This window comes from Drosophila sulfurigaster, chromosome 2L (assembly GCF_023558435.1).
Source record: "Drosophila sulfurigaster albostrigata strain 15112-1811.04 chromosome 2L, ASM2355843v2, whole genome shotgun sequence".
Classification (NCBI taxonomy): domain Eukaryota; kingdom Metazoa; phylum Arthropoda; class Insecta; order Diptera; family Drosophilidae; genus Drosophila; species Drosophila sulfurigaster.
Window position 1 is genome coordinate 27060602 of NC_084881.1, and position 14683 is coordinate 27075284.

The 14683-nt window shown below is 35.5% G+C and overlaps 2 protein-coding genes across 9 annotated transcripts in view; one reads left to right on the forward strand and one right to left on the reverse strand.

Annotated features, from left to right (window-relative positions):
* LOC133835085 (unconventional myosin-VIIa) overlaps window positions 1–13973 on the reverse strand; it is a 67319-nt gene extending 53346 nt beyond the window's left edge. The window contains exon 1 of the mRNA XM_062264949.1: window positions 13922–13973. The gene's annotated coding sequence lies outside the window, so the exon portion shown is untranslated. The remainder of the gene's footprint in view (window positions 1–13921) is intronic.
* Window positions 1–14683, forward strand: part of LOC133835087 (slowpoke-binding protein) — a 51401-nt gene that overhangs the window by 32643 nt on the left and 4075 nt on the right. For 3 of the 8 annotated variants that reach the window (XM_062264954.1, XM_062264957.1, XM_062264955.1), the window contains 6 exons: window positions 6575–6785; window positions 7716–7952; window positions 8016–8197; window positions 9356–9566; window positions 9625–9750; window positions 10754–10896. In XM_062264954.1, the coding sequence (XP_062120938.1) occupies window positions 6575–6785; window positions 7716–7952; window positions 8016–8197; window positions 9356–9566; window positions 9625–9750; window positions 10754–10896 (1110 nt within the window). Of the gene's footprint in view, window positions 1–489; window positions 610–1090; window positions 1259–6574; window positions 6786–7715; window positions 7953–8015; window positions 8198–9355; window positions 9567–9624; window positions 9751–10753; window positions 10897–13017; window positions 13476–14683 lie in introns of those variants that run through there. The other 5 variants (XM_062264959.1, XM_062264952.1, XM_062264960.1 and 2 more) reach the window with 5 other exon arrangements.

The following is a 14683-nucleotide window of genomic DNA, read 5'->3' on the forward strand; positions in this document are numbered from 1 at the left end:
CATAAATATGATTATTGAAGTATTTGTTGTTAATTGAAATGAAAAATAGTATTTAAAATTCACTTAGAGTAATTATAAGATAGAACTTGCTAAAAGTTTTTACGAACGAGTTCAATAAAAAACTTACTGAAAGTTTAGTTTTCACATGCAAGTTTTAAAGTCATTGAACTTTATTCAAAAGGCAGCTTAATAACTATTAAGCTTTTGCAGTTAAAATATAGTTTTAAGAACCTAACTCGAACCCCAAACTTTAATTTAAACCTCAACTACTAGTAAACTTTTAGAAGAAAACCATTAGCGACTGAATAAATATTTAAAGCGCCTTTTCGACACTTGAGCAAATAGAAATGTTTCGTTTTCTTTGGTGTTACTTGTAAATCAATTCACACACATTCTTACACACATCTTCACACTCGTATATTCCCAACACTGCCACCATCAACAATCGAAATCGAAAATCAAATCTATTACAAAATGCAAACACATTAGGAAAGTGAAACACATTATGAAGAAGCTGCACAAGGCGAATGGACTGAAGCGCTCCAATTCGGCGATAGAATTTGATGTCTCAGCGCTGACAGCCGCCAATCGACGCCAAATCTACAGTAGGTGAGTACAACAACTGACTGTCAGACAAAACACACACACACACACACACACTCAGAAACTCACTCACACACTGAAAAACACGCAAAACAATGCAAAGTGCAAAATATAAAATGCAAAATAGATCAGAGTCCAGAACAACACACAATCGATTGCGATGTGGGACGTGTGCACAAGCTGTACGCCAAAAAAATAAAAGAAACACAAAAAAAAGAAAAGAAATCTCATAATGCCACACACAATAAATGCACAGGTTTCTCATATATGATATTATTATGATTTGTTAGTTATGCTTTTGTGTTCTTCTTACATTCCAAAATTTGTGCAAAAATCAACATCAAAAACGTGAAAATGTGAAATCACAATTTATACTTTAACAATTGTTTTTTCCTTTTTTTCCCCAAACAAATTTGTTTAACTTCTACTCCAAAAACCAAAACAAAAAACCAAAAAACACTTCCACGTTACGTCCTTCTATTTGCAGCAACCGATCGGCCAGCTCGGACCAAGATAACTCAGATCAATCCGAGCACTCGGAGAAATCGCCATTGGTTAGCGCGAGGTTAGACAATCTTGCTAGGCTCTTTTTTAGCAAATCGATGCCAGCGGAAACCGGAAGTAGAGATACCATAGATTCAGTACTAACAACAAGGTTGCCTATTCAACTATTTATGTGTATCAACTTTGAACTTTACATATATAATCTCTCTCTCTCTCTCGCATATATATTGTATTTTATTTCCTAACCTTCCCCTCTTCAACAAAACTAATTTCCGTATTTTTTCACAACACACACGCACACACCGAAAAAAAAGAGATCTCAAGCATTTGTATATCTCATATACTTAGTATATAAATAATACCATATATCCACACAATCAATTGGCATATTTATCACATTTATCTTTTCTTTGACTGCGTTTCAAGTGTTGAGTTTTCGATTTGATTTCTGTTTCATTTCACATTTGTTAGCTTTACTTTTCGTTCTCGTTTTTGTTTCGTTCTCTAGCCCAAAAAGCACTTTGCATGCTCAATAACTAGCGGCTAATGGCGTTCGCAATGCTTTTTCACGTAGATCTAGATCTAGCGCACAAAAACCAACAATTAAAAACCACCACAAAATATATTAGAAATATATATTTATACACTGTACAATTTGAACTTGAAGAGCAAACACGTTGTGAATGCTTTTGCTTTGAAAAACGAACAACGAACAAAACCAAAACAGATACAAACAACTTTTTTCACAGACTTGATAATCAACCAATAATAATAATATTAATATTTTGCTTTTACGTTATCATGGGTGAATAATGAACAAAGTGAAAAACTCTTTGGCCAGCATCAAAATTATGTTTAAAAAGGGGGTTAAAACCACATGGCGCAAAATAAAAACCAAACCAAAGTCACTCTTTTTTTTGTATAGAAATTAAATATGATGATAAAATGCATTTGCCGCGTGGCAAAGTGAAAAGTTGCCAAGGTGAAATTCCTCAAATTAGACGCAAAGCACAAAAATTGCAAATTAAATTATCAACTTGGAAAATTTCACTCGCTCTCTCGCGGAAAACGAAAAAAAAACGAAGAGGAGGAAACGTTGCCGCGCATTGATGAAAGTCCCTGCCCTGTGTATGTATGTTGAGTGTGCTGTTGAATACCTGTCTGTCTGTGTATGTGAGAGTGTGTGTGTGTGTGTTTGGCACTCGACTGCCGCGTGCTGAGCCGTGTGATGAATGTGCAAGCGAGCGTAAGTCTCTGTTCGCGTGCGTCTGCTGGAACGGCATCTATTTGTGTGTTGTGTGCGCGAATTCAACTCGATTCGATGCGATGTGATGTGTTTCACATATGTGTGTGCGGGTGCCTAACGAGCATCGATACACACACACATACACTAACAAACACACGCATACAAAATACCCCTATACCAAAATGCGGCGCTGCTAAGTATGCAATAAAAAATTTCACACTCGAGCACGTTAATTATGGAGCTGAGCTGCAAGAGCAGCAGCTGAAAGAGAGCAAAGCGAAAGTGTGGCAGCATCTGCTGCGTGTTCACGTATTGCCATAGCAATATATACACACACATATTTTTATAGATTCAGCTCTGTTTTCGTTCCGTTTTAGAAGGTTGTTGCCGCCACACGCGCCACACAAGGTCGCAAAGCAACCGAACTTTGCTGGCTTCAGTTGCAGTTTCGAAAAAGATATTTATGAGTTTCACATATCAAAAGATAATATTCGTATGTGTGCGTGTGTGTGTGTGTGTGTGTGTATTCCCTTGGCATACATTTGCGCTTATAATTTGCCACTTGTCCCCGACATAAATCGATTTCAATGGAAATTAATTGGCCACTTAATAAAATAAATTTCATTTTCTTTCAATTATTCTGTCATTTAATGTTATTTTATCAACTACTTTTTTACCAAAAGCCTTGACTCTCTTTTTCACTTAATAAGTTGTAATTTTAATCGCACTTTTTGCCTTTGTTGCGCAGCTCAATTTCATTGTTCTGCCAATATTTTGGCTTGCCTAACGAGCCAAGTCTTCTCCCTTACACACACACACACACAGCCAAAACACACACACACACCTAACGTAAGTGTGTCGAGTGTTGTGCAAATATTTGTCGAGCAATGCGCCCGCCCTTCGCTCCCCTTTTTGAACGGGATGAGCAAAACAACAAAAAAATACTTTAATGGCTTTCGGCAGCTGCAACAAAAAAGAGGTTTGCTAAAATTAGCTTAAATAAATACGAGTACAAACTGCATTTATGTACAAGTTTGTACATCGTACATATTGCACACATACATTTATATATTATATGCTGTAGTTGTCAAGGTTGAGGCACTTAACGGGCAACAGCAAAAACAAACAACAACAAAGTGCGGAGCACAATAAACTGTAGAGTGCAAAATGCGGCGGCAACAAAAAAAGTGTTACTCATACGCACCGTTGGCCAAAGCGCAAGCGATGCATTTAAAAGGCGCACATGACCAAAAAAAAAGAGTCGGTGAAAGTGCTGCGCTATGTTTTGTCAGCCTTGCAATGGCTTTACACATTTTTGTTTCCCTCTCTCTCTCTCTTTGACGCAATAAACTTTCGACCACATGCCGCATACGCCACGTTGGCCGCAGCTATGAAAGCCATGTAGCTCTGTCTCGTTGGCCAACTTTTATAACAGAGAGTAAGAGAAAGAGAGAGACAGACAAAGGCAACTTGCTGCTGCTGCTGCTTTTGCTGCTGTTGTTGCCTTATTAAATTTTCAAACACATGCTAAACTTAACCCGAGGATGTGCTTAACCTTCGCTCTGTTTTGATTGAGTGGCCTGTAAGTGTTTGTTCATGAGCCTGCCTCTTCTCTATGTATATGTGTGTGAGTGAATGTGCCACTTGAGTTTGTCTGTGTCTGTGTGTGGGTGTGTTTTTGTTAACGTTCCTTCTTTCATTTGTCACTTCTTTGTAGCCTCTTTACTACACAATTAAGCCGCAGCAACTCGAGACACTGCAGTTGCTTTCGTTTTGACACGCTTTCCTTTTCCTTTTCAGTTTCAGTTTATCCACTTTGCATTTGCATTTGCAAAATAGAAAAAAAACCCCTCCACAGACCCTCACTTAATGCCACGACCCTATACAATTTTTTCCTCGTGTTTTTATGCTCTTCTGCAACAAAAAATAAACAAATAATAAATTGTGCACAACAACACAACAAGAACAGAAAACATGCTAAACTCTTGCTTCCGTTTCCGCTGCGCCATTGTGCAGGCAGGTTTTGTCTCTATCTTCGTCTCCAATTCCCTATCGCTGTCGCTGTCGCCGTCGACAGCTCAACTTAGTTTTTTGGCAAGCTTCAGTCTTTGGATTTTTGGCAACTCTATTTGGCCAACTTTTCTACTCTTATCCACTCGACCTTCATTCGCCCCCTTTCGTTTGTTTCTTGTTTGAATTTGAGGCTTTTCTCACCTGCTACTCTGTGAAAATTATTTTTCAACAAGTTTTTATTATATTTCGGTGTTCAATTTGAATGCGGCTTGCATTTCAATGGCATGCCAGATGCTCGCTTGCTTGCCTGCTTGCCAGCGTGTTTATGGCCAAAAAAAACTTTGCAAATTGTGCAACAATTGTCGTGTGGCCTTTGACAATGTTCTATGTGGTCAAGTGAAAATGGTTTAGACATGTGTTGTTCATGCTGAGCATCAGCTATTACCATATTTTGGTCAAACGTTTGTCCCTGACGAATCTACTACACACCAAATTTATGCTATTGGAATTTCATGTTATTCTCGAACTTTCATTGAAAACAACTTGTAGTTGACTGGGAGGAAGTTGAGAAAATGTAAAGCACAAGTTTATGTTGTAAAATTTGAAAAAATTTTTACAGAGAATAGTGGTTAAAACAGGAAAATTATTATCATTGTGGCATAATTATAATCGGGCTTTCAACTATCTTTAATGTTGTGCTTTAGTAGACAAAGTTAATTTTAAATTTTGGTACTTGAAACTTGATTTGAAGATGAAAAGATAAAGAAGAATAGTTACAAATTTGTTTATTGTTATTCAACACTTGATTTCAAGATGAACAGATGACGGTCATTATAAAAATTAGATCTACTTTTTATTTTTGTTTAATTTGTATACAAATTTGGAATCAATCTATACAAAAAGTGATTTTCTTTCATTCATGGTTAAAATAGGAAAGTTATTATTATCATTGTGCCATTGTTATCGGACTTGCAAACTATATTTAATGTTATGCTTTCTTAATTTGAAATTTAAGTATATAAAACTTGATTAGAAGATGAAAAGATAAAGAAGAATAGTTACAAATTTCTTTATTGAATACTTGATTTCAAGATGAACAGATGACGAACATTATAAAAATTAGAACTACTTTTTATTTTTGTTTAATTTGTATACAAATTTGGAATCAATCTATACAAAAAGTGGTTTTCTTTCTTTCGTGGTTAAAATAGGAAAATTATTATCATTGTGGCATTATAATCGGACTTGCAAACTTTATTTAATGTTGTACTCTCTTAATTTGATATTTTAGTATGCAAAACTTGGTTTAAAGGTGAAAAGATAAAAAAGAATAGTTCAAAATTGTTGTATTCAATACTTTATTTGAAGATGAAAAGACAAAGAAGAATATAAAATTTACAAATTCTTCCTACTATTATTTTATATTTATAAAATTTAGAATCAATGTATACAAAAAGTGGTTTTCTTTCCCAAAAATCGTAGTTAATCTCTTAAGAGTTATCTAAATTAAATCTATTCTATAATTTGATAAAATCAATCTAAATTCAGCCAAGCTCGCCTGGTTTTCTCCACCTATGAACACAGTACAAGGCTAACCGCACTTTGTCAACCATGCTGTCAAAATCATATTCGAAACTTCCAAACAAGTGCAATTAAATTAAATTGGAAATTCGACCAAACACACCCAACGCAGACAAAATTCGAGAGACTGGCTTTAAAGGCTTTTTACAATTATTTATGCAGGCATCAGATAATGCATTACTAAATAAATTAAACAAAAAGGGGAGCGAGGATTGTGCGTAAGCAAACCAAACCGAAGCGAAGCGAACGGGTCAAGTGGGGACATTACAAATTGAAATGCTTTATCTTCGCTTTATTTTGTTGAATTTTTAAGTGCGGTCGTTTTATGTAAATTAGTTGACCAATTCCAAAAAAACACGATGCGCATTAAATACAACAAAACAACAAAACAGAAAAGGGGTAAATTTATGTGGAGCTTTCATCAAAAACTCATTGAATTTAATGAGCGCTTAAATAATGTACATAAATCATAATAATAATAACAATATCATGAATGTCGAAAATGATGATTAGTACAACTTAGTTCCTCTTTGAATTTTCATAGTTTGAATTCCTTTTCCAACAAAACTGAAAATTAAATCAATTTACAAGAGAGGAAAATCTAATTGAGCGTTCATAATATTGCAGACCCAACAACATCAAGTATCAATACTCGGCGCTGGACAGCGGCAATGGCATTGTGGAGCGCAGTCCCCGAGAGCGAGCACAACGGGAAAGAGCCCTGAATGCCACACAGGAGTGGATACAGAGCGCCAATGGACGTTACGAGGTGATTGCACATCTGGATGAGATTGGCTCAAGGCACGGCAAGAACTGGTTTCTGGTCAACGATGCATCGGTAAGTCATAGACTCTCATTTCCTGATCTACAATAATTACAATCTATACCAATTTATACTTAAATTGTTGTAAGTAATTAGGAAAGTTACAGTTTAGCTTTGACTTGAATAGACCCTTTCTTAAATTTCTTAAAAAGTGAAGTATTAAAACAAATAAACTGAATAAGAATAGATATCTCAATCATGCATAAACATTACAAGCTATACAATAAAAATTACATTGTTATTATAAACAACGAGAAAAGTTAGAGTCTAGCTTTGACTGCAATAGACCCTTTACTGCATTTTTCAAAAATTGAAACTTTACAACAAGTTGATTCAACTATTGATGCTGATGAAGAATAGTTAGCTTTATGATCCAATGCAAACTTCCATTAAAATTTCTTCAAAACTCCATCTTTATAATGTTACTTCTCATCTTTATTTGACTAGGCAATAAGCAACGGATCTAATTCTCTCCTAACTTCCATCATTGAATCAATTCCTACAAAACTCCCTCATTATATAACTTTCCTTTTTTTGACTAAGTTTAAAGATCCCTTTTCAAGAAAAGTGTCTAATGTTCTTCTAAATTTAATCTTCCATTCAATTCTTTCAAAACTCCCTCTTTATAACACACCACTCAATAAGTTCCCGGCCTAAGAGGGAAAAACACATTGTTTTAATGTTAATGCACCAACCCATCTTTATTGAATAGGACTAAAGACCCTTGTTAACATTCTAAAAGTAAAGAGTCTATATTCTTCTAAATTCAATATTCTGTTTAATTCTTACAAATTTCTTTCTTTATAAATATTCTGCTACCTTTATTTGACTAAGTCTAAAGACCCTGATTAATTTTCTAGAAATAAAGAGTCTAATATTCTTGCAAATACAATCTTCTATTCAATTCTTCCCTCTTTATAATGCTATTTCCCAACTTTATTTTAGGTACGCACGGATCGGCTGCTGACGCTGTTGCCGCTGCCCACAGATTGCGTAGCCTTTGAGGATCTGCCGCCGAATGAGAGTGCACGTGATATACTTATGGAGCTGCTCGGCTCACTGCATCATCCGTACATTTATCCGGTGCTCGATTTGGGCTTCTTGCGCAACAGCTCGCATAACTATGCCTGCCTGGTGACGCCCTTCAACTCGCGCGGCAGTCTCAAGGATCTCATCTACAAGGTGGGAGTTTATCTTTTAATAAAGTCTCCTCTTTTAATAACCTTTCTTTTGCTCAAATACCAGGCCCAATGGAACGAGCCTTGGGCGCGCAAGTATACACGCAAACCGAATGGCCTGCCTGTTAGCCAAGTGCAGCGTTTGGGCCGCCAGATACTGGAGGCGTTGCTCTTCCTGAAGGAGCGCGGCTTTCCACTTCATGGCCATCTACACAGCGGCAATGTCATACTACAGAATGGTGCAGCCAGGTGAGTTCACAGCAATCACTAGACTGTAAATTAATTTGCCTAATGGCAGTTGCTACGCAGCGAGACCCAAAAAAAAAAGAGTATAGAAAATAAAATCGATTTCTCCATCATTGAATTCCTTTTTTTTGATCGGAAACAATGCAGTGCAATCAAGGTATTGCTATCGCATATTCTTCGGCATAATCATTTCACTAACGGCAGCCTATCAAATACTATAAATGCCAAATTAAAAGCAATTCAAACGAAATCGCTGCCTATTTTCAAGGCATTATAAATGCATCTAAAATTACCTTTTTGTTGCTGTTGCTGTTGCTGTCCCTCGCACAGTTTTACTATATTCAGGGCGATTCAAAGCAGGCGACAATCCGTGCACAACCCAAAACACCCACTTGCGATGTGCGAGTGTGTGTGGCAAAAAATAAAATATATAAAACGCTCTCAGCATTTTGCCATTTTATTACATAAATGCTGCAAAATATTCCTCCAACGATGTGGGCGTGTGTGTGTGTGTTTTTTTGGGGGCCGGACGACGACACACACTCGACACGAATAGAAAAAGGATATTTTATATAGAAGTCGATTAAAGTTGAAAGTTCAGGCGACCCAATTTACATAGTTGGCATTTAGAAATGACATTTAAATAATCACTTGCCTATGAATTACAATGCCAAGCTAAAGCTATTATAGTTTCAGGATAATTGGGCTACGGCTAAGGAAAGGCAAAATACAAACACACAACCGAATGAAAATGCTCATTTAATGCTCATGTAATGTTCGCTCTTTAGGCTTGACTAAGTAACATTTCGCATACTGCTCGCTTTTGCTTTTATTTTTTATGTCATTGTCGACCCGAAGGCTCTCTTAATCCGCAACGGCGTGAGAATTGTAATATATTAACATATTAAGTTTGAGCCATGTGACAACGGCACACACAGAACACACACACACACACATTTTGCCGGCTCATAAAACCTGGCACACATGTTGGCCAAAAAACCAAAAAGAGTAGAACGTGGCGAATAGTAATGAGCGTTATCATTATGGGCGGGGTCACCATTTAATTATGCATTTTCTTCTTCTTTGCGGTGCGACATCCCTTTTGGACTATATCTTAATGGTTGGTTTTTGCCTTTTTGTTTCTCGTTCTCGCTCAAAAAGGTTATCGGGCCTTGAGAATGGCCTGCTGGGGCTCAGTTCGCGCAACAATGCCGTGACGTGGTCGCGTTCCGTAACGGAAATCGAGAATGTCGACATCATTTGCTTTGGCCATCTGCTCTACGAAATGTGCACCGGCCAGGAGCTGACCACACCGAAACCGTCCATGCGGGTGCTCGAAATGGAGCTGCAGCATTATCCACAAATTGGCCAGGTGAGCAGAGGCACATTAAATACCACTTTCGAAAGATTTACATCTAATTCTTGTACAGGTTCTGGACATATTAGGTATTATCTTTGAGCCGCCTAGCGGCGTTTGTCCCTCCGTTGAGGACCTAGTCCTATGCGATCTATTTCGCAGCATCGATTTGCGCGAGCTGCGTGGTCCCTGTTTCAGTGTAAGTAAATTCAATTTATTTTTCCTTCATTAGTTACAAAAGTTGATTCTACATTCTTTTTAACTTCATTATTTGGTGTAAATTATAAATTTAGTAATTAGATCTATAATTTTGCAAACTTTCAATAAAGTGACGGAAAATTTGTTTAAAATATCATACTTCGACTGGGAACTCATTAAAAACCCAGCCTTTTTTCACTGTGAAATTTCTTAGTCTTAATAACTACATTAGCTCTATAATTTTCAAAGCTCTCAATAGCTATAAGGACTGAAAATTTGTTTAGAAAATAATCATAAATCATACAGAGACTGGGAATTCATTAAAAACCCAGTCTTTTTGCTCTGTGAAATGTTTTAGTCTCAATAACTACATTAGCTCTATAATTATGCAAGCTGTCAATAACTAAAATTTATTTAATAAATAAATAAAAAAATTAATAATACTTAGACGGACAATTTATTAAAACCCCGCCTTTTTCGCTATGAAATATCTTAGTCTCAAAAACTACATTAGTTCTCTTAATTTTCAAGCTTTCAATACTTTCCCTGAAACTTTGTTGAAAAAATAATCATAAATCAGAGTCTTAGTCTCAAAAACTACATTAACTCTATAATTTTGCAAGCTGTTAATAACTTGACTGAAAATTATTTTAAACAATAATCATAATTCATACTTTGACTGGGAATTCATTAAAAACCCAGTCTTTTTGCACTGTGAAATGTTTTAGTCTCAATAACTACATTAGCTCTATAGTTGTGCAAGCTGCCAATAGCTTGACTGAAAATGTATTTTATAAATAATAATATACATAATAATAATACTTAGACGGACAATTAGTCTCAAAACTACATTAATTATCTTAATTTTACAAGCTGTCAATAACTTGACTAAAAATTTGTTTAAAAAAATAATCATTAAATCATATTTAGACTCGGAAATCATTAAAACCCAGCCTTTTTGCACTGTGAAATGTTCACTATTCTCTCATCTCTCTCCTTTGCAGACAATCAAGCCGAGCCTCAGTCGTTCTACGCTGAATTTGCTGCACGCTGTTAAGAAGCGACAATGCGCCTCTCTGGGCAACTCGTTCAGTGAGGCAAGTTCACCCTGTACGCCACCCTCGACGCCGCATGATCGACGCACTGGGTAAGTGTTCACAACAAACCTTGTTTTCTGGTATTTTTTTTATCGTCTCACTGCCATAGCAAAATGCAGCTCACCAAAACAAAACAAGACACTCGACACACTCACACACACACACACACACACTAGCACACAAGCAATTACATACTCGTATTACACAAAATCTCTTCATCAACGCATTAAAACAGTTCTCGGCAAATGGTCATCGTCGTACTCTCTGTTAAATGTCATTGCTCAGGATTTTTTGTTTGGCCTATATAAAAAAAGAAGTAATGTGTCTGTCCACTCACCAAATCTGTGAGGGCGCTTTAAAGACGTATTATATAGTTTATATAGTCTAGTGATATGTTGGCAGTGACTGTTTTAGAAATGTGCATGCCATAGTTAGAAATGTTTGAGTTAACATAAATGTAGTTGCAGTTTTTAGTTAAGATAAACTAAGACTGGAATCTAGACATATTTTAAAGTTTGTTGAGGGAGGTTCACACAATTACAAAAGACGATTTAGAATAAAATGCATATTTGAAAAAATATTTATATAGAAAAAAACTTCTCCTTTAAACTGAATACCATATCTAATATACTCATAGGACCTTTTTATTTTTGGGGCAAATTTAAAATAAAACGTAAAAAAAGTTTCATAAATAATTGTTAGAAAATCTAGCGACAACTTTTAGGCATTTTATGATGTATTAAGAATATTAAATATTTTTCAATTTCATTTCTAAACTCCTGCTTAAACAAAGTACAGCTTAGAATATAAATTCTGTAACCATAATAGTGTCATTTTATTAATTTAGAAGAGCCCTTGTTGAGGCTGGCCTTTTTTTTTAGAGTACCTTAGCCGCAAGGGCGAGAATCCAACGGAAATTCCTGCTTTTAGAAAATGTTTAGAATTGCGCTTTTGCAGAGTTAAATTTGTATGCGGAATAATGCCTTTTTTTTGAAGAGGTCTACGTTGGAGACCTTTGTTTAGCTGAGAGCGCGCCTGCAGGTTGCTTAGTGCATTTTCAGGTTAATAAAGAAGCACACTGTGACGCACAAACACACACACACACAAATGCTGCCCAAATGAGTGTGTAACTTAGAATGATGTGTTGAATAAAACGAGCAAAAAATGAAAAAAAAACAGAAGACAACAGAAAAGTGAACACAAGCGGGCAACTAACACAAAATGAGAGCACAAAAAAATGGCGTCATAAACTACATAAATGTGAGTGTATGTGTGTATGTGTGTTGTGCATATATAAGTTTAAATGTGCGTCTGTGTGTGTGTCTGTCCGTTATGTCTGTGTACTTTGCTGTGCGTGCTTGCGGTAATTATGGTAATGCTCTGGCCAACAGAAAGAGAGAGAGTGAAAGGGACGGAGACAGAGACAGGGACAGAAGAGCGATGCCAGCTCTCGACTGAGACAATATGCGAGTGTCTGCGCTGTCAGTATTAAGTGCTTGAAAATTATGCATACAAGACAAGAATGTAATTAAGTAATAAGCAGGAGGCGAGGAGGAAAAGGCAAACTACCATGCAATATACACAAGTATATATATATATAAATAATATATGTATATATAGGTGTATCTATCAAATGTCCAATTCACATCGTCGTTGCTCATGTATATTTTAAGCATCTTTCTCTCTATCTCTATTCTCTCAGTGTAAATTTATCTTTTTGCTGCCTAAATCAAAAAAACAAATCGCATGTCTTTATATAAAATATCATATATACTATATATATACATATATAAATAATAACTTCTTTGTAGTAGAGGAATTTTTCAACTAAAGTATATTTTGTATGCAATGTTTACTCTCTCTTTCTCTCTACAAAAAACCAATTAAAAAAAAACTCAACTCTACATACTACTACTACTTATAAATATGTTTATATACTTTATATATGTCTTAGTGTTGCGAACCCAACAAATATGATAAATAAAATGAACCAGTTGCAGTTACACAAGCCTCATCTATACATCATCGATACATACAGATCAGCTCTTGAATGTCTATCAACGTTCATTTTTTGTTTATCTTACATACGTGTGTGTTTTATTTATGATTTACAAATTGTTGCATTTCTGCATTTGTTTATTTACATAACCCGTTCGAACTAACTACTACAGTGTTCCGCCTGCGCCCTATGAAGTCTTTCGTATGTACTAAACTCTAACAACCTCAACAACCAAACCAAAACCAAAAAAAAAACCAACTCAAAAAAAAACAAACTAAAAAAACAACCCAACTAAAGATGCAAATAATATAGAGAAATGAAAAACAAAAACAAAACTCTCACAACAAATCACTCACAATTACAAATTACAAAAGTGTAAAACTCTCTCGATCAACCAAAACAAAATGACAAAATGAAATGAATAAAACATGAAATTACCTTATATATATATACGAAAAGCCGTATCAATCACAACAACTTTTTGTACTCAAAATGCAATTTTTGTACCCAAAAAATGGAAAACAGTAAAAAAAAAAACGAAAAAAGAAAGAGAAATGCAAAAAAACACATAAACAAAGCAAACTAATTTGTTGTTGTTGTGTTTTGCAATAAAATATGAAAAACAATGTGGTAAGTGGCAAATTTTTGTATGCTAAAAACCACCAGCGGCCTCCACACAACACCACCGCCCACCACCACCGCCCACCTCAGCAAAATGCACCACACTTAGCCAGCAAAGAAACCAAATAACACAACACAAAATACATTTAAATCGAATAATCCCTGCTGACATTTCTGACCCCGATTCACACTCCAAGCAAGGCCACACTTTTTTCTCAATTTTGTTTTTCGATTATCAATTTGTAACTTTTTCCATTATGCTGCTTAAATGTTTTTAGTAAATATGCACGTTTGTCTAACGCATAAGTATATTATTTTACTTAGTCAATAAAGGAGCATGGAAGGCTTTTTTAAGTGTTCTTTTTAATACGTTTTCTTTGAACTCTTTGGTCACACTATTCGAAGTGTGCTTCTTCGTTTGATTATGTATTTAATTGTTATAAAGCTTAACTCACCGCATTTCATTGTAAGATAAAACTCTATGTGTAAAATCCTTTTTAGAGTTGTAAAGAACAAAACAGAATTCCCGTTGTCAAGTAACTGAAATGAGCAAAAGAAATATTATATAACAAATGCAGTTGGAACTTAAACATAAAGTATTTATTGCTAGCTTTTTCTTGAATTTGAAAATAAAGAAATAATAAAGAAACTCGAGCAAGTAATTCAATTGTGAAGTAGAGAATGCAGTACACAAGCTAGTTGCATATTTAAACAGCTCTGCTTTGAAATGTCAGCACCACAAAACTCTCTGGTATTTCAACAAGAGTCTAAGGTTAATCAGATTTTAGGAACAAAGCAAATTGCACGTGGTACATGGTATTATAATTGATGCTTCAACTGCAGCACGCCCAACTTCATGCATTCATAAACACCCAACATACATTCACACTCGCATTCACATGCATATTCACAGCGCATATTTACTATTGAATGGCCCAAAAACACTCACACGCAGAGAGCAAGAGAGGGAACAATAGAATCAGGTGCCATAGGCATCCAATATCGATGCTGATCCACAACCACATCGAACAACGGCATCGTGACCTGCATCGAAGCCAAGTCAAGTCATGCTGGAAGCTACACAGCGAGAAAAATGCGTTCTAAAAGCAAGATTTATATGCTTAATTGAAAAATGCAAAAGTATCGAAAATATATTGATTTGAAATTGTTTCTTAAGAAGGAAAATAAAATATTATTTTTTTTAAATTAAATTGGTT